This window comes from Melanerpes formicivorus, unplaced genomic scaffold (genome assembly GCF_026170545.1).
Source record: "Melanerpes formicivorus ecotype bairdi unplaced genomic scaffold, bMelFor1.0.p_v2 SCAF_8, whole genome shotgun sequence".
Lineage (NCBI taxonomy): Eukaryota > Metazoa > Chordata > Aves > Piciformes > Picidae > Melanerpes > Melanerpes formicivorus.
In genome coordinates this window covers 16,317,435-16,337,439 of record NW_027142360.1, presented here as the reverse complement: position 1 = coordinate 16,337,439, position 20,005 = coordinate 16,317,435, and the positions used below count along the sequence as shown (strand labels likewise).

General features: G+C 41.5%; 1 protein-coding gene across 1 annotated transcript; it reads right to left on the bottom strand.

Moving 5' to 3' along the window:
• Positions 1–4,166: 4,166 nt before the first annotated feature.
• Positions 4,167–19,572, bottom strand: CUNH12orf75 (chromosome unknown C12orf75 homolog). The gene is made up of 6 exons (XM_068142301.1): positions 19,419–19,572; positions 12,319–12,343; positions 6,730–6,829; positions 6,245–6,339; positions 5,892–5,927; positions 4,167–4,732 (listed from the first exon to the last, which is right to left on the bottom strand). Exons 1-6 carry the CDS (start codon positions 19,459–19,461, stop codon positions 4,606–4,608), a joined length of 426 nt encoding a protein of 141 aa, XP_067998402.1. The 5' UTR covers positions 19,462–19,572; the 3' UTR covers positions 4,167–4,605.
• Between the last annotated feature and the right edge of the window lie 433 nt (positions 19,573–20,005).

Genomic DNA, 20,005 nt, shown 5'->3' with positions numbered 1-20,005 from the left:
AGTCTGCAAATCTAAGATGAGGGCATGATCCCAGCTCTTCAGTTGGATGTGTATAGGCCCACATGGCATAAGTTAATATATTGCAGAGGCTCCAGTCAATGACACTGGGACATCTGTCAGTTGATCAGTAAGATTTTGACAAAAAAAAAATGCAGAACAACAAAAAAAGTTAAGAAACCACCATGCCCTCCCACACATTCGAAGGATGAATCATTAAGAGACCAGTTCTGCAAAGTGCTCCACACTTCACTGCAGCTCTGCACAAGAAAAAATTAAGCAATGACATAAACCAAGAAAAAGTAACCTCTGCAACTGTACCAACACCACCTGCGAGAAGCTATTTGTTTAAAGATCATCCCTTTCCTTCCTCAAGCCACATATAAGGGTTCAGATGTCAGCAGTAGAAAAAGTGACATACAAATTAAGCCTTGGCCACTTCTCTGATGATTCTTCCCAGCAACTGAAGGATGTTGTGGGCTTTTTACCACTAGCTGAACTATGATCTATCCAAGGCTGACTGGTGCTTTTACCACTTTGGGAAAAAGCAATCAGGTCAGGCATGGCGCCCAACTGCTTTGTACTAAATAAATTAGTGCTGTGCAAATCATTTAGAGACCGCTCGTGGAACATGTGATGTGGAAACTATGCCATTAGGCTGAGGTAGGCAGGTGGGAAGCAAACCCTGCATGTTTATTACTCAGTGCTATGCCTGAATTATCATCTTAGCTTGCAAGAACAAGACTGCAGATGTAATCTACAGACATTCATTCATACAGAGATATTTTAGCACCACCTCATATTCTTCAGTCTAATTTCATCTCAGTCTGAGGGTGAAGGAGTCAACAATGAGATGCATATTCATCCTCAGGAGCTAGAAGCCTGAAAGTTATTGAAAACCCAAACAGCAGATCTCTATATAATGCAGTAAATAATGTCACAAATATTCAAGAGAGGGCAATAAATGAGCATTTTTAAATACTTCTTTTTACAGGCTTCACAGCAAAGAAACTAACACTTAAGTTAAAGCCAGAGCTGCAAGTGGTTGTTCAGTGGTCTTCACAGATATCAGTGAAATGGATAGGAATTTCATAGTTCAGAGCTTCACTTCATGTTAGAATTTCTGGTTTACTTTTCTAATTTTGAAAGAGATCACTAATCCATTATGATACATTAATGAGGTGTGGGGTTTTTGTTTGGTTGGTTTTTCACGTGCATGTTTACATTTTATCCCATTAGAATAAGTTTTACGAGTTATGCAAAAGCCTTAATAATATTAAATATGTGTTCAGCCATATGGAATCTGTTTTATGTTCTGTGGGAAACCTAGAGCTCTCATAAACTTTATGAATTTGAAAGCTCCCATCCATTAATTTAACACAACAATTATATCACTCATTCTGTTACAATTTACCATGCTGCTTGTAGAGGGATACAAAAGTCCTAACCGTGACCAAAAATCCACTGTAGTTCAGGAGGATGCAGCACTACAGTTTAGTCCCCACTATCTCTGAAAACACTATCACTTCACCCTTATGTTGGAGATTGGACTAAATGACCTTTGGTGCGCCCCCTCCAACCCAAAGCTATGATCCTACATGAGGAAAATGTCATTATAGTGTCACACAGAACAGAATACGTAACATAGTAATTTGGTTCATTAGCATTTTTCTCCATGTAATGCTTTATAAAAGAGACAAAGCTGAAGAAAATAAAACCAGACATGGAAATATCATGATGAAGAACATTTTTCTTATTTAAATAAATTTCCTTGAGCAACATCTTCTTAAAAGGTGAAAATTAAACACAAGTATTTGTCTCACTGTATAAATAGTGACAGTAGCAATTATAAAGAACCCAATGGTCTTATGCTTATTCCTAAGTTTTCACAGCAAAAATATTAAAACTTTCAGTATTACCAAAAAGATGCAGACTTTGTCAAATATATTACTCTGAAGTAAATTAACAATTAATTTATAGGAACTACTAAGTGGACAGTAGTAATGGTTTTCTCTAGAAAAAATCTATCAAAAATTGGTTGGAGAAAATATATGAAGCGTAGCTGACAGCGGATGAAATCTGCAATATGGCCACAGAGAAATCAGTTGCAGATCATCAACGTTAGCTCTTGTGCAAGAACATCCACCACGAGTTCGTTAATTTCCTTTTTCACTGGAGAACAGCAGGAGGTTTCCATAATGCAACCATCATAGGAAACATATTCAGCGCTGTACTTCAAGCTTTACCCGTAGTTGGAACAGTTTAGATATTTTGGTGCTCTAACCTCTCTTGCTCCCCGGAGGGCTACGTACAATATAAAAATCTTCAGCACAAAGACACTCTCTGTAAAGCATTGCCAACTGGTCTTAGTAGACAACTGTTCAAAACAAACAAAGGAACAAACAGATTTATTCTGGACTGGTAAAGCAGTACAGTAACTTTCTATATAAAAAACAGATAGGTCATGACTAGAAACTGAGAGATCTGTAGTCTATGACCTGCAGAAACACATGCACATACACTCAAGGGCTCACAGGCTCATGTGTGCAAATCTTTTTTTCCAGCTTGAGGCAGCAGCTAAGCCCTGATCTTGTACCAATGAAGGCAAAGTGCACTTTCAACTATTGTGAACAGCAAAAAACGTCAAGTGATTGATTCTACCCAACATCAGGCATTTAACTGAAGCACTTGGACAAGGACCCAATTAACATAGCCTCTCTTCATCAAATCTTGGGTGGAAAGCCCCAACATCACAAAGGTGCTTCAGTCTTGTAGACCTCAAGGGTGATACTGTTCCTAGATTAGACATCTTGGCCAATTTTCTGAAACTGGGTGTGTTGACCAGCTGAAGGCCTTCCTGTCCATGAGTGCTCCTAGCAAGTCCATGGAGCTTTAACCATTCACATACTTAAAGATAATCAGTCTATGCGTGTCCTGCTCTACCAGGCCTGCATTCAGCACCAGAACCAGCCAGAACTGTTTGTTATGCTTCAGCTGTATCAGGAAAGGGGTCTGCTTCCTATGGCAATTGTTAGCAGCTGTATTATTTCTTCACAGGCTGCACATCAAAACAGTTCCCTTTTGAAATCTGTCTATGTTTACTTAGTTTGAATTCTGGATGGAAGCTTAGCTTGTTTTATTTTTTCAGACATGACCTTGTAGTTAGTTGAAGCTCTTAAGTCAGGAATAAAGGTCTATAAATTTTCACTGTCTTGTCCTGGACAGTGGAGAAGGAAGCCCTCATGGATTCCTCCCTAGCAAGAAGAAAGCTCCAGTACATTACATAGTGAGTGCCTCACTTGGTTTTCAAGGTTCTCCCCAAAGTTAAGATGTCGTTTTCAAACTGCAAGCTACTTATTCTTGGGAACAGCTTTGGTCTTTACAGACACTGGTCTACAAAATTGCTGATGCATCTCACCTCTTGTAGTACTCAGAGAGAGTACATAGTACTGCTGTAAGACTAGATGTAGTGTGATTGAAGGTGAAAACAAGTATATTTGATTTTTATTCATTTCCAAAGGGAGTTTCCTTGCTTCCCAACTCTCACCAAGGACATGACTTTGCCCACATTCTAGCTTATGTCCTGCACCACCACCAACTGGCTCATGGGCCAGCCTTCAGGAGGGTCACACTGCAGATGGGAGAATAGACAAGGCAATTCCCAGACCACCTAAGAGAGGCACAGGGAACACTGCCACCTTGTTTCTGATTCAACAAATAACATGCCAGGCACATAGTGTTAATCAAAGCATACTGTACCTCCACCTGTTTGCATCTTGATATGTTTATTTCCTTCTTAATCTAATCAGAAAACAGAACAAAAAGATGGTTAAAACATTGCACACATATTAGAACAGTGTGAAAAGTCATGCAATAGCAGTACTACTGTATTCACAGTATCACTAAGGTTGAAAGGAGACCTCAACCTGGTTTCTAAACCAGCTCCCAGTATTTAGGTTAATAGTGTTATTTTTTTCTTCTCTTTTTCTTTTGTTTGTTTGCAGCAAATATTAGATGCACCAGTCAGTGACTAAACTCTGCGCATCACATATGTGACAGCGGCATTTTGTTGTATTCTATCCAAACAACATTACATGATTTCATAATTATATGTTTATGACATGCCTATTAAGTACCAATTAAACCTAATTCTTCTCCCCTCCCCCTCCCCCCCCACTGTTCAAAAAAGATCACAAGAAACCAGCTTCCACTGGGTTTCATATTAGAACAGAAATAAACCTGAAAGCAAGCACTTACTAACTGTTATTACTGGAATTCAGCACAATGCAAGTAAACACCTTCAAAACTAAAATTAGCACTGAGGCTTTGTAAGTGCATCTATCACAGCCTCTTAGTCCTACCAGGGTTTTGTTTTCTTTGAATTTGCAGAGCACTCATCGTGTTGAGAAGCTGCTCAGAAGACAATGTACCACATTGTCAATATCTGCTCTTGGATCCTTCTGTAACAGTGTGTTAAAATTTAACTAAATGGGAACAATCACTTTAAAGATTATAAATAGCCCCACTGCCTTAAGAGGCTTCAAGGCTAGCCAGTCCGTCTGAAATAATAATTGATTTGTTAAAGGAAACACATCCTACTAGACAAAATTAAACTGAGGAGGAAGGTAGAAATGCAATACACAACCTTTCACTACCTTTCGGCGCAGCTTTTGTCTGACTGGAAACCACAGCAGCCGCGTCCGATGGCAGGCCGACATACACGCCACCATAGTTCCTGATTTAAAGAAACCATTTAAGAGACATCAGAGATTAATTGCAATACTTGTCCATATAGTGTTGATATCATACAGCAGCGTTACAAACGCCATGGATGGTCAGAGCAGAGGACACCTCTGAACAACATCCGCAGAGGAGACTTCCTTTCCCATGACTATGGGATAAGTGCACATTAAGAACCATTCACTTACTATATAGTGCCAGACCAAAAAAAACAACCCTTGAGGGTGACTGTTACTCTTAAGTAGGACCCAAGCCCATGAAAGTAGTTATCTATCATGCAAGTTACTAATATCCTGACTGCCTTGTAAAAATAAGCCCCACTTCCCCAGCTTCTTCTAGACACTAAATAGGTCCAGCTGTGGGCAGAGCCAAACTGACAGTAACTGTTTGACACTGGGACCACTAAAACACCTCACTTCAAACAACACACCATTGAAACTGCACTTTGACCACTCCTCATAAATAAACACGACCTCCACATCCCTGCTTAGGGCCACACTTGGAGAAAACTGCTAGTAGGAAGGAGCATGATGGTTGTTAGCTACTTTCAAAGCCCAACCCTCTCCACCTTTATGGCCTTGCAGAGTGTACTTTTCTGGCTCTGCGGCCTGTATGAAAAACAGACTGATACAGGAAGGTGAAAAACTGGGTGCTTAAGAGCCTCTGCTGTGCCTGGAGCTACTTGAAGAGTCGCCCATTATCCTGCTCTGCCTCCTTAGGTGCCAAATTAAATCACATCTCCTGAAACCCCCAGGGCTCTGAGTTGATTTTTCCTTTGTTTGATGACAGAGCCATACTTTGATTTCCAGCCCAGTAGAGATCTCCCACAAGTGCTAACAATGTCTTCTGTGGTAGGACAGGTGTGAAGGCACAGCTCACTGGCCCTTGCTGTTGCATCATAATACTACTGCTGTGAGATAATGTGCTCTTCTTGCCACAAAGATTCCCCCTCTCCTCAGATGACTAACTGGGAGAGGGAACTCATCAATACTGGGCTCTGTATGAAGTCTCCTTCTCTTTTTCCATGCCCCCCCTTCTCCACCCTGCATTGGTGGTATTGGTGGGAATTGAAAGCAGGGAAGCAAGGATGTATATCTGGCAGCAGAACTAACTGCAGCCTGTTGCAGATGAAGCCAAGCCCAGTAAACACCTACCTCCTTTTGTCATCATCTGATACAGATTCTTCTGCTCTGTAACATCAAAAGATACAAAGCATATTAGTAGGTTGTTTCTTTCAGATATTCCACAACCATCTAGGTAGATTGAGGAGCAAGGGGAGGAGGGGATTATTATTGACCCCAGTTGACAATTCACATACAGTACTCCCACAGGAAGAAAAGGAGTGATAATTTTCCCACCTAATGCACAGAAGAAAGAAAAAGAATTGAGAATAGATGCAGATTACTTTTCCTGACCCTGACAGTGATGCCTGAAAGTAGTTTGAGACCTGAAACAGGTAAATCAACACCTTTCCTGAGTGAGTCCCCCACACGGCTCTATACTTAACAGGAACATAAAGGCTCTGCAACACAGGAACACATCTGGGCTGCTATTCCACCAGAAAAGGACTGGAAGAGACTGGGCATCCATGTTGACCTGCAACTGAGGATGAAGAAAGAGAAGCTTTCACAGTAGCTGTGCCAAAAGATGTTGCAGAGCCTTTCCATGAAATGAAGTGCTGTGATTCCTGAAGCCAGTGTTATTTACAAAGTTATCTACTAATCCTTTATAAAAGGGCAGTTACTTTTCTTTTACCTTTAGGTAAAAATCACAGGTCAGGCTAGATCCATAGCGAGTCATTGAGGGTTGACTCCTCACACGGAAATTCAATCCCGTGTAGCTGAACCAGAGCAGAAGGTAATCAGCATCAAAATGAAAGCAAACATAGTGTGGAAAAGATAAAAATTGTGTGCTTAAGTCCTGAAGGCATGATGGCTGTGCTGCAGTCCCAGTCTGTGCCCCTGCATCCATCTTCACACAAATCACTCACACCCATCTTTGATTAAATATTTGGACTTTGAGCTCTGATGGCATGGCTGGGTATGGATCCAGGATAGCAGCTGCACATAAGCTAGGGCTGCAACCTACCAACCTAGTGATAAAAATAGACACAAGATAACCTGAGTGCTGTTATATTACACAGACATCCTTCACCTCCTTCCTTACAGCTGAGGACAACTGTGACAGCTGCCCAAGAAGGAGTCCTGCACTGCAGCTGCTCAGGGGGCCATGAGAGATGACCACAGTGGTACCTGGGGAAGGCTGCAAAGAGCAAAGGGGGCACCATGATCCAAGGAGGACTCTGCTGCAGAAATGCTCATGCACAGGCTGTTTAACCAGGTATCCTCACCTGAGTGTTCCCACTTAAGGGCCAGTTCCCTGGAATGGAGGCAATGCAAGGATACTCTCCAAGAGCTGATCCATAAATTTTCTGATCTGCTCCCCAGCCAATAAGACTGAGAGCTGGCCTGTATCCAGCATTAGAGCTAAATCCATACTGTAGCTTTGAAGGGCATTTCTGAACTATGATCTTGAACAACAGTATATTATATATATTATGTAATTTATTTATTCTAAAAGGAAGGTGTGTCTACTCTTTAATCATCAAGGCTGTATGTTATTAGTGACCATGAAGTCAATGGGGATTTGACCTGAAGTGCAGAAATCTTGTGGCAAGTCTTAAATGCAAGAAAATGCCCATTAAGCCTCAGTCAGCATTTTCCTGGGAAGGTAGTAAATACCTTAAAATACTGTTGCAAGCTGGAAATCATCCTACACTTATCTTCATTCTAAGAAGTAGAACACTACCAACCTACCCTTTCTGCATCACCATAGTGAATAAAGGTTTGGGGTAAGACTAAGTATGCTGCAGTGCTGCTAAATGACATTCATGCAGAGCACAGCAGTGAGTGGGGCAAACCTCTTCATGTGCTGTCTTAGACTAGATCTTACCACTCAAGACACTAAGTAACAAGCACCTCACTCTTTTGCCCCCTTGCCACTTCTCCCTGGAGAAGCTAGATGCCATTTCAAATGGCATTTCCCACCTCCTCTGACCCCACATAGTCTAAGCCAGTCTTGCAGTCCTCATGCATGCAGCCAGAAAAATGCAGAGACCACTTTCCTTGAGGACTGTGAAGCTGCTCTGGGGGCCAATTCCAGCTGAAAAAAGCTAAAAACCTGTGTGTAATCTGTGGGTAGAAATGAGGCCTGTGTTTTTAGCCAAAAAAATGACACCACCTTAAGGAAGGGAATTTGGGTGCCAAAAGATCACAAACAATCATTGCTGTTGAAACCAACTGAACATGTCACAGGATTGATTTTCTCATACAACTGGAAACACTTTCTATAATCCAGATTAACCATTATCCAGAGACAAGAATCCTTTAAAGGCACAGCTCAAAGCCTCTAAAGTGAAGTTGCAAGAGTAAGAGACAATACTGCCCCAACAGGAAATTAAATGTTGGTGTTTAAGAAAACACTCTACTAGGCAAAAAGGTTATTTTCTTCTGTTCTAGAAATGTTTTCTAATAGGGCATCCCTGGACCATTACTATCATTCTCTCACTAAAACATCTCATTCAGGTCTATGATTAAGCACATTATAGTTTTTTAAACATTTTGCTTTCTTCCCCCTTAGTGTCTACACAAATAAAAGTCTAATTTTGCAGTATTTTTCCTCTAAAATGTGCAACACCAAATATAGTCTGGGATTGTACAGGCCACAGCTCTTGGGCTGGTTGGATGACTGGGTACAGTCTGTTGTAGTTCTGCCAGGAAAGAGGAGGTGAGTGGAGACAGAAGGAACATGAAAGAGTGAGAGGGAAAAGAAAGAAAAAAAAAATTCTGGTAATGGCACTTAAAGGAGTCACCATTTTGCCTCCATTTCTGGGAACTGCTTTCTAAGCAGCATGGGAAGGAATGCTGCTCCAGTTTATGCATTATGCACATTTACATACCTCTTGCCTTCACATGCTGTATCTTAAGGCCTCAATTGAAAGATGTCCACTGATTTCATATATTTGAACATCCAGATGTCAGCTGAGCTTTGTGGAAGGTGCTGCTTCTGTGCCCAGACTGCGTGAACATAGGCATCTCCAGGGAGCAGAATTACAATGCTCAGCTTCATGGAGATGAGAATGGAAGGAAGCTCCTTTGGTTTCAACAGTGCTCCTATTGCCACATCTCTCAGACTTAAGAGAGAGCATGGGAAGACAGGAGTTTTTTTAATATGTCCCTTTCTACTGCCACTGTGTGTCTCTAGCTTCTTATTAAATCAGGGATAAAGGAAGAACACAGAATAAAAAACATCTTTAAATATTTCTTTTAGAGAGTCCTCCAGGAAGAGTAAGCTAGGATGAACTTTTCTGCACCAGGAATAGACCATGAAAGGAACTTGGCAGTCTAGTATACTTTGTGCTGACTCGCTGCCATGTCATTGCATCTTCCACTAGACATTGTTGACACCTACTAGAGAGGCACCAAGAGCACATTTTTCAGCAGGTAGTGTAGGTGGAGTCCTGTAGCCAGTAGGCAGATCTAACAGCAAATCCATATAACAGCATTCTATTTTCAGCAAGAATAAATGTTTCTTTTGGTAAGGACTTTTCTGTCCCAAGAGGCTTCCTGTCATCCTCCTAAGTCTGAAAAACACTCATGGTTTAACTGTCAGTTTTTACACCAGACAGTCCTATGTCCATTTGAGGGTAAAAGAAGCTGCCATTTTTCACATAGTATTTTAAATATCAAATGACAGGCATTCACATTAACTCATTCCATCCACATCATTCTTACCACAGCTTTTATGATTTTGTTTATGCCAAGCATTATATAGATTCTTTCTAGCTGTCCTTAATAGTCCCACCACAAATTATTCACTGTGCTTTGCACAAATGACAGACTACTACTCAGTTTCTCAGTGTTTCTTGGGAACAAGGGCTTGCCATTTTTATTTGATGGATTTCTTCCCAATAACAAGCTTTAACAACTCTATCATTTCCTTCCCAGTGTTACTAATCTTCCTCTGAACTTAGCTTCATTTTGAGTATCACAGGCTTTGCATTATCTCCTAACATGTACCTCATCCCTCAAGTATAAAAGCTTTTCCAGCTAGCAGTGATATGCTTCCCTTTACCAGTGTAGCAAAAGCATTTGCTGAACTTGGCCAACAAATTCACCATTGACTGGAGAGCTGGGGTACACAGGGAGAGATTTCAGCTGGATATTAAGAAGAAGTTCTTCATAGAGTGATTGGCCATTGCAATGGGCTGCCCAGGGAGGCGGAGTCACCATCAATGGAGGTGTTTAGGAAGAGACTTGATGGGTTGCTTGGTACCATGGTTTAGTTGATTAGATAGTGTTGGGTGATAGCTTGGACTCGATCTTAAAGGTCTCTTCCAACCTGGTTAATTCTATTCTATTCTATCATGTTCCCAGATCATACATACATCTTGCTGTTGTTCTGACCATAGTCTCATAGCACTCTGTGGGAAGATCATATTGTCATCCCTATCTTACTGATGGAGAAAATAGAATCTCAAAGGGCAAAGTAGCTTCCTCAATGTCACCTGAGAAGGTTCAGAGCAGGATCCAGCCCTCAGTCCTTTCACCCAGCTGCTCACTCCAGGAGATTAGGGTGCCTTGGCAATGAGTTGCAGTCAAGAAACAAGAAATTTCTTCAGTTAAAATAACAAGAATCTTCAAAAAGCATGCTGTAAGGACAGACACACCTAAATGCTTTCTGAACCAGAACTAATATGACTGAAATTTGACAGAAAACTGTGACCTTTTAAGAAGAATTTTTTAATACTTAGCTGATAGAAAAGTTGTAAAATAAAAATCATGTATGGCTCTATGTTACTTAACACAAATTTTCTTTGTTTATTTCTATGAAAATAAAGGTTTCTTGGCATTTTAGTTTCTCTGTAAAAATCTGCTGTTAAGTATCAGAATGATTGATTTAGGACTTCTCAGGTCATAACTGTCATTCCTCATTAACAGATCCGAGTTTCTAACGTCTGATGAGAAGGCTCAACCATGCTGTTATATAGGTTATTTGGCTGGCTTCATCATACGTATCTGAATGAGTAACAGTTCCAGGATTGACCCCTTCACTTTGTCTTCACTAGTAATGAGGGGTTTTCCTAAGTTATCCTGCTTCATTCTGGAATCATGGCAGATGATCTACCACTTAAAAAGTAGGATGTTCCCAGTTTAACTGCTAAAGCCTGGCCCTAAAAATTCTTACACACAAATGTACTTCCACATATACTCATACTTCTAAGCACAGGGGGTAAAATAAAAAATAACCACCTAAATTAATAATTTACCAGTGCTTGTGATTTTGAAATTTAAAACTACCAAAATGCAAAGAGGGAAATGCAGTTCTAAGTAATTCACTTAAATTACCTAAATTGAACAACGACGAAGATGCTAATATATATTAAAACCAGTGGGTTTGTGTGTATGGTGCTGACAGCATGGGTGTTGCAGGCTGTACCAAGAGGTTCTTCATAAGCTTGCCTTCTGTAATTTATTGTCTGACACTGCAAACCCAGAGAAGAGTCTATACAGGTAACACAGATCTTAAGTGTATCTGTGACAACAGCATTCATCTGCCAAGTGAGACCTATTGTTAGTTCTCAGCCAACCTCTGTAACAGCACAAACAAGCCTGTTGTTAAGCTCTTCTCTCCACTTATCTAACTTGACTCTTCCATCTAATTAGAGTAGTTGTTCTAAATGAAGCAAATAAAGCTGAAGAATGTTCCTGCTGCATAACATGAAAATCTTTCCCAGGTCCCTCACTTTCAAACTCTAGTAGAAAATGCCAATTATATCAATTAGAAGAAAGCAAGACCTCAGGGGGGCTGCTTTAATGTTTTCTTTTGATAAGAAAAGTAATTTATGGCTGAATAAAGCATTTCCTGAATATGTTTGCATCAGACATGAAAGATCAGCTGAGAAATGCTTATCTTTTGCTGCTACTTTTCTGAAAGCCAGAAGTTGGCAAGAGGCAACAGGACAAACAGAGGTTAAGACCTTACACATTTAGAGACAAACAGGATGGGTAGGGCTCCCCTCTGCTACTCAGTGTCAAAGATAAGGGAGATACAGAGAACATCAAGACAAGATGGGTACTTTGAAAAGAATATCTGGATGGACTACCAGGTCTCTTGCAGAGAGGGTAAACTTGCCTCAGTGGCACTTCAAATCTCTCAGGGCTTGCTGAAAATAAATGTGGCTGTCTCATACAATTATATGGTCTTTGGAAAAAGACATACTGGTACCTTACAGGGAAGAGTAGTCTGAAGTAACATGACTGTCCCTGGGAGACTACTCCCTCAAGAGAAGTAGAGAAAAGACATTTTTCTTAGAGAAATAAGGGAAGGGATCTGTAGAAAAGTAAACAAGACATGAAGTTGTTTTATGGACACGGAAGCTGTCACTAAAGACAATAAACATCTGGTGGCATTGATTATATGCTAGGAGCCATACGAATCATGTATGACTAAATCTAGTATGAGGCTAGTAAGACTGAAGGTAAGTCCAGGGTTACCTATTTGAAAGAATGCAGTACTTACACATCCTTAGTAGTCCCCGTGGCACCTAGAATGGAAGGAGGGAAAAAAAGAGTGCATGTTTACAAGATAATGGCATAATCCTCTAAACCAACGGATAGTACAAGCATTTTTCTACCATTCTGCCCTAAGCAACACAGAAATAGCAAGAGAAGTTTTCTGCTGTTAGAGAATAGGTTTCTTGTGATTGTCTAGTTTATCCTGAATGATTATCTATACTATCCCACTTAAATCTGGGCCAGATTCACAGTTGGTGAAAGTGATGCTGCTTGTGGAACAGTGCCCAGCTGAAGTTACTCAGGATGAGAGCAGTAGAAGATAAAATTCTATGTGCTTCCTTTGTTCAGTCTTCTGGCAGTTTTGTTTGGTACAAAGTTGCTTCAACTAACTCCTGTTACACCTGAACAACTTTCTTTTGCCTGTAAAATGCTGACAGATAATCCAAGTTTTATAAAACAACTAGACAGAAGTAATACAAGCACTGGGCCACAATCCAACCAAAGTCCCAGACATCTGAAGAGTTCAGCCACCCTTACATTCATCTTGCTATTTAACAAACAGCAAAATGACAAAAGCTACTACATACCTACCTCATTGCTGTGATGGATATTTCATTTTTGGTGACTCAGATGCTTCTTGTTAGGAGAGGAACAGTCACTCAAGTATAAACTCTTTCCTGTTCCTCCCAAGCTATTAATGCCATGTTGCTACTGCTGGTAAATCATTCAGTTGAGTAACCAGCAAATTATCCCTTCTATTAATTACACAAGCCGTGCTAGACACGATACAATCTTTCACTTCTCTCTTTCTTCTTTCTCTCAGGACTTAGCTGGAAGAGGTTATCTGAGCTCACCCTGGAGGAATAAATTGCCAATCCAAGAGATGTATATATTTGGAGGTAGGTTGCTGTTTTTTCAGCCATGGCACATCATTTTCTCAAAAAATATTTTTGTTGCTGAAAAATGTCTGTAAATAGCAAATGTCTTTTATTTCATTGTGATGTTTAAGGATATGCCTTCTGCATCCTTATTTTAAGCACAGAGAGGAAGAAACAGTCCTGTAAGGCCCTCCAGAACTGTCTACCTGGATGGATGACAGGAAACAAGCTGTAAAGGGTTACAGCTAGCTCAAACATGACATCACTTCCACTTGCTATGACTTGACTATCCCTCTTTTTCCTAGCAACAGCATAGACTAGACTTGTATTGCTTAGACAGTCACCAAAATCTCCATGCAGCTATGTGTCTGCAGAAACTCTTAAACTAGTGGAAGTACCTCTATGCACAATAAGTTCAGATCCCCACTTTAAAACTTTATTATTTTCTAAGACTTTTTGGCTTTATAGGCATGTCTACATAGTACTACATATAAACTCCACAAATTAATTGTGTCCAGGTAGAAGGCTGGCATTGCAGTGCTGCATGCAAGATCAGTCTCAGCTGATCTAGGGAGATGCTTTCTGCTACCAAGGCTAGTTTATTCAGTCAGCTCAGCTATGTCTCTTCAGGGCAAAGCCCTACACATCTATGTAGAGTCCAGGCATCAGCAACACCTCAGACAGCACGTTTTGAAAAGCCTTGCTCCATTGCTGTAGCCAGCAGGATTTATTTATTTGTTCCTAGAAGAACCTTTCCCTGCGCTGTGCCTGTTCTGCACTAGAAGCAGAACGTACTCATTTACTCAGCCTAAGCTCACTGCACACAAACTCAGTTTCCCCCCAAACATTCATGGTCCTTTGTGAGTGAGGCCTTTGCCAAGCCTTTTCTGAGTCTGAGCTGAGGCCTAAGTGCTTTGGAAAAATTAATGCCTTCCTTGCATGAAGTTTACCAAAAGTGAAAAGCATTAAATACCCAAACTGAAACCTTGGCTGAAGGAGTAAAACTGTGTGTCTACAGTACTCTTACATTTCCCAATGGAGATACTCAGGTTCCAGTCAACCACCAGGTATGCTTCAATGTCATACCCGTATCCAATGCCATACCCATCTTCAGTGCATTACAGTACACATACATTCAGTTTGTTTTCTATTGTTGGTGCAAGCACAAAACCCCAGGTTATCCTTGCTTCCATTGATGGGATTCCACTGATTTCAGTGGTATTATTTCTCATTTTCACTAGCAAAAGTGAAAGGAGAATTTGGTCCAAATTCACCTAAGTACAACTACATACCTGAATATAGATCTAAAAGTATTTCCAGTTCACAAAGCAGTTTTCTTCCTGAGCTTGCAAATGAACATCAGTTAGGTGGTCCATAAGTATCTCTATGTAAAAATTCATGTTCTTTTTCATTAGAGAGCCTGAACACTACTTGTACATAGATTTTGTTTCACAAGGAACCCCATAGCATTTCAGTTTGTACATTGTTTGGTTTAAGTCTAATCCATTTACTCTCACTCATTACTTCACTGACATATTTCTCTAACTCTTCCATGTTTAGTGAGCGACATATTTCATTGCTGCTCAAGTTCCCCCTGCCAGAAGTTCAGCCAAAGAATACTGTTTATTACTAATCCATGAACAGTGCATAGCTGTTCCACAGCAGCAAGGCTTAAAACACTATAGTGACAAAAAGCATTAGATACATGACTTGAGAAAAGCTTCACATATTTGAAAGCTTGACCATTTGTTCCCACTTTATCAGCTTGGCTTAAATAACAGAGGCAGCACTTAACCCTTGTCTCAACAGGCTCATGTTGGTTTGGTTTTCCAAAACCTGCCTGACCTCAGCAACATATGGGGAGGTAGCCAGATAGCTGCATCCACCAAAATACAGGCAGTACTCAATTGTCCTGAATGACCTCTCTGCTCACATCTACAGAACAGGAACACAGGTGCATTTTGGCATTTTAGAGCTGCAAGAGAAGAAAGAGAAGCGCAGCCTGCAGAACAAAAGACACCCATTTAGCCATAGAAGGCTCTGGGTCCAAATGATTACAAAAGGAAAAACATCCTGTCTAGAGTAGTGGAGCCACAATCCCTCAAAAAGGCAGTAGCATTTGAACAGTCACAGAGAGTCAAAAACATACAAAGCATCTTCTATTTGGTGAAAAGGTTTTGCACTTCCAAAACACCAGCAGCTTGTTACTGTCAGGTCTGCAGGACTTCAAGTAAATGCAGGACAAACACAGAAGATGTTTGAAAGACACTGATAGCCACAGACATTTCTCTGTGCTGAGAAATGCATGATGAGCAAATGTGGAAGACAAAACCATAAAAAAACTGAGAGGCAACCACATACATGAATAAAAAGGTGCATACAAAAATGCCAGTATCTGACTTTAAAGCAGATTATGAAAAGTTTTCCTATTCATTTTTAATGAACAGTTTCCTCCAATACTTTCTTGCAAATGCTTTAAAAGGGGACAAAAAGCAAATAAAAGCCTCAAAATTGCACACATGTGCAACAGTTAAGATGGTGATTGAGTTTTCTATTGTAGGCTTCTTTCTGATTTGCTCCAAGAGACAGCAATATAGATCCATGGCCTAACACCAATTAATTTATTCTATTTAAACCCCAGTGTAACCAAGGACAATGATATCACCTTACTTCAAATTGATTACTTCTCCAGGCAGCTCATCAGGTGGCAGTTCTGTACATAGATCTGAACTGGTCAAACATTAATTTTAAGGATCACTTGAATTTTAAATAGAATGGTAGAATGGTTTCCTGGACATTCCATCAAACCTGAAGTTAATAAAGCTGTTTAAACTTGGGTGTGAAAGTTCTTCTTCATCATAATTCTGCTCTATTTGAAGCTCTCCACAGACTAACAGCTTATTCTGTATAATTAAATTAAGGCGAGACTGTCAGCCTCCACTGAGTGCCATAATTTAAGGTGCTGTCATTGCTGCTACAGAATGGAGAAGGAAGTTAAAAATTAGTAGTGAAGCAACACTAGAATGAAGGGAAATGCCTTAACTCAGAAAAAGATATATATATAAAATGTTTAAGGGCATATTTTAAAATGACAAAAACAGAAGAGCTATTTTGGAGCATTTATAACATCCGGAAATAACATGAAAGAAGGATATGTAAAGTGAGGTTAAAAAACCCTAAAATCAGCAAAATAGTAATTTCTTAAAATATTCTATGGGTAATGGGAAAGTTTTAAAAATAAGTATAAAATAGTAAGTATAATGTTATTTTTTGTGTTAACTATAAAGTGATTTAAGAAGGATATCCAGAGAAGGGCCACGAGGATGATCAGAGGGCTGGAGCACCTCTCCTATGAGGACAGACTGAAGGAGTTGGGGCTGTTCAGTCTGCAGAAGAGAAGGCTCCCAGGTGACCTAATTGTGGCCTTCCAGTATCTGAAGGGGGCCTACAGGAAGGCTGGGGAAGGACTTCTCAGGATCTCAGGGAGTGATAGGACTAGGGGGAATGGAATGAAGCTGGAGGTGGGGAGATTCAGGCTGGAGGTGAGGAGGAGGTCCTTCACCATGAGAGTGGTGAGACCCTGGAATGGGTTGTCCAGGGATGTGGTCGAGGCCCCGTCCCTGGAGGTGTTTAAGCCCAGGCTGGATGAGGCTCTGGCCAGGCTGATCTAGTGTGGGGTGTCCCTGCCCATGGCAGGGGGGTTGGAACTAGATGATCCTTGTGGTCCCTTCCAGCCCTGAATGATACTATGATACGTATACACCAGTTTACTGGGTTAACAGAAGTTGCCATTTCTCAACTGAGGAGCCTCTTCTCAGCATCTGGTGCTCTGAAAGGATAAACTGAGTAATATTGGTGTTCTGGAGTACTGCACCAGAGACAGAAATGCTATTCTAGATCATGTCTATTAGTTTAGATCTTTGAGACCATAGGGCTAATAGCTCCTCTGATGTCATTCTAGCTGTGCAATAGAAGATAATATCATTATCTGAACTATCATTACACATACATCTGCTTAGGAAAAATGAGTTAGGCTGCAATAGAAATTTTACCAGAGTAAGAAAATGGGGACTAGTGTAACATATCTAATATATTCTACAGAGCATGCTACAATATTATCCTTAGTCATATCATACGACAGAGTGTTACAGGTTAATTATATGTTATGTACCTCTAGCTTTGACATTACTGACTGCAGAACAGTCATAACTTTAGCATTAAAGATGTAGTCATGCTGCACAAAGCACAAAATTTGTGTTTACACAACATTAACATCTTTTGGGGCTATATAGAGAGTTACACTTTCCTTAAGAGCACTGGAATTCCTTCCCCTAAAAATAATTTTGTCTTTATTAGACACACTTTGTAAGGAACACTATATTGGAAAAAAAACAATACCACACATATGACTTTTCTTTTATTGCCAGTTGTTGGTTATTACCACAACATAGACCTGACTGACAGTGGTGAGAATGAGAAATGAACTTTTCAGAGCTGTATTTGCTTTGGAAAAGCCTATTAGGGTAACAGTAACAATTCCATTATATTAATTTTGTGCTTCTTATGGTATTGTTTTTTTATCTCTGCTAAGCCATTGGAGATCTGAGGATTCTTTCTAAACAGCATGCAAAATGTTGTCACAAAATGCATTATGTCACATAAATGTATTATGAGTAACAGTACAGGTAAGCTAAACTACCAAAGGGACTCTACCTTCCCTAACAGTTTATGTTGAAGTTTGCTGCCTGTAATGCAACACTGAATATGTTTATTTGAACAAACTTCCAGTTTAACATAGTTCACTAAATACTACAGCTGCCAGAGTTTGTTTGTTTGACCTTTACCCATTTGTAGCCTGGTACAAGTGCCACAGAGTGGCCAGATCAACATTTATTGATAAGCTACCACAATGGGACTAACAACTACAAATTTTCCTCTGCATTCTCCGATATTCTGACACTCTTACCCAGCAAACAGATCCAGCACATGAACAAGCATCATGCCAGCACTATGAAACCATGCTGGTCGTGTACTGAAACAACTTCCAGTCACAGCAATACAGGAATCAACTTTCCTATTGGAGAGAATATACATGTGCAAACAGGAGAGATCTAATAGAAGTGTGTTGGAAGTTCAAGCAAATCTTTGTGGATGGGAGGCCACATGATACCTAATTTATAATAATTTCACAGAAATCAAGCAAGAAATAATGGTAGAAAAGCTTCTCCTTCCCCTCTGAGTGCAAAGTTCAGAGGATAAACCAGCAACACAACATGCAGACATACACACAGAGATGTACAACTTAGTGTGAATGCTGATGCCTTCTCCAAGTGATGCACCCAGTTCTTCAAATCAGGACTAGCACCACTGTAGATCTGGATAAAGTAAATCAAAACACTAAGGGATGGAGACCAAGTAATTCTAACAAGTTCAGCTGCTGGTTTGATGTACATTTTCAAAAGGTCATTAAGCCAATAAGTGCATTTGAAAGACTTAATCAAGGTACTGAAACAGGTGGCAATGTTTGCCAACTGCAGGAGGGATGAAAAATGATTGAGAAATGCTCACATTTATAGTGCTATGGTGAAGGTCCAATTACCAGTTTCCATGAAACTGCCTTTTTTGTTGGGTCTAGAGGGGAGGAAGAGCACAACAGCACTATCTTCCCAGATCTTATCTCTTTCTAAAATAACAATGAACAAATAAGGGAAGGGGATGGATGCACCAGCCAGCGGTAAACATTAACATGCAAGAAACCTCAGTCTTGGAATACCCTCCAACTTCTGCAGCAAGCAGAGGAGAAGTGGCACAATTTCATTTCAGAAGTGGCATTCGTGGCCTTATAGGGAAGCCGAGAGGATGTCCCGGCGGGATCCTTACATCCAGCTCCTGGCCTGGCTCGCCGTGCCTAGGACAGCTACTGTTAGAGGCAATGACCCCTACGACAACCCGGGAACCACAAAGCCTCCAGTGCCCCCCATTCGGCCACATCGCTTTCTCTCCCCTTGGCAAGCGGATGAGCCTCGGGTAAGGACGATGCTCTTGCACGGGCATCTCCAAACCAAGGGAATGCATCCCCGCCGGGGGCGTGTCCGTTGTCGGCCCCGACCCGCAGCCCCCCGACAAGGCTGCCCGCGGGGATGCTCACACCACTGCTCACTCAGGCCAGCACAACCCAGTCCAGCCCGGCCCCGTGCCTCCTCCACCGCCGCCGTCGTCGCCCTACCTCGCCCGCCCGCGCCGCTGGCCGTGGAGTTGCCGCAGCCCATGGGCGCTGCCCAGCCCGCCACTGCGTCCGGCCGTGCGGAGCGGTGCACAGCGGCGACGGGAGGCAGACGGCGGCGGGCGGAGCCGGGTGGGAGATAAAGCCGCGGGGACCTCTCTTCCTCCTCCTCTTCCTCCTCCTCCTCTCCCCACCCATCGCCCGGGAAACCGCCGGTCCCGAGCGCCGCCGCCCGGCCCCAGCCTTGCCCCCTCACTGCACCTCCCGTCCACCCCCGAGGACAGCCAGAACCCCACCTCCGGGGGCTTAACCCGAGCCCCTAGGGCTGGTGCTGATAAAGAGGAGATAAGGTTCAGAAGAGGCATAAGCCTGTGGGACCGATCCCGACAGGCAGGTAGCGTGCTGGGGGCGTCCCCGGGCAGTGAAGATGCCCTTTGCCTGATGCGCTATACGGCAGCTTTGGGACACCCCTAATACACCGCGGGGGAATCCGAGCGAGCGCAGGTCTAGGCTGCGAACACTACTTCTGCTATGCAGTTCTCTATTTTGAGTTATTTTTTATTGGTTGCTTTCAGTATTTCCCTTCTTAC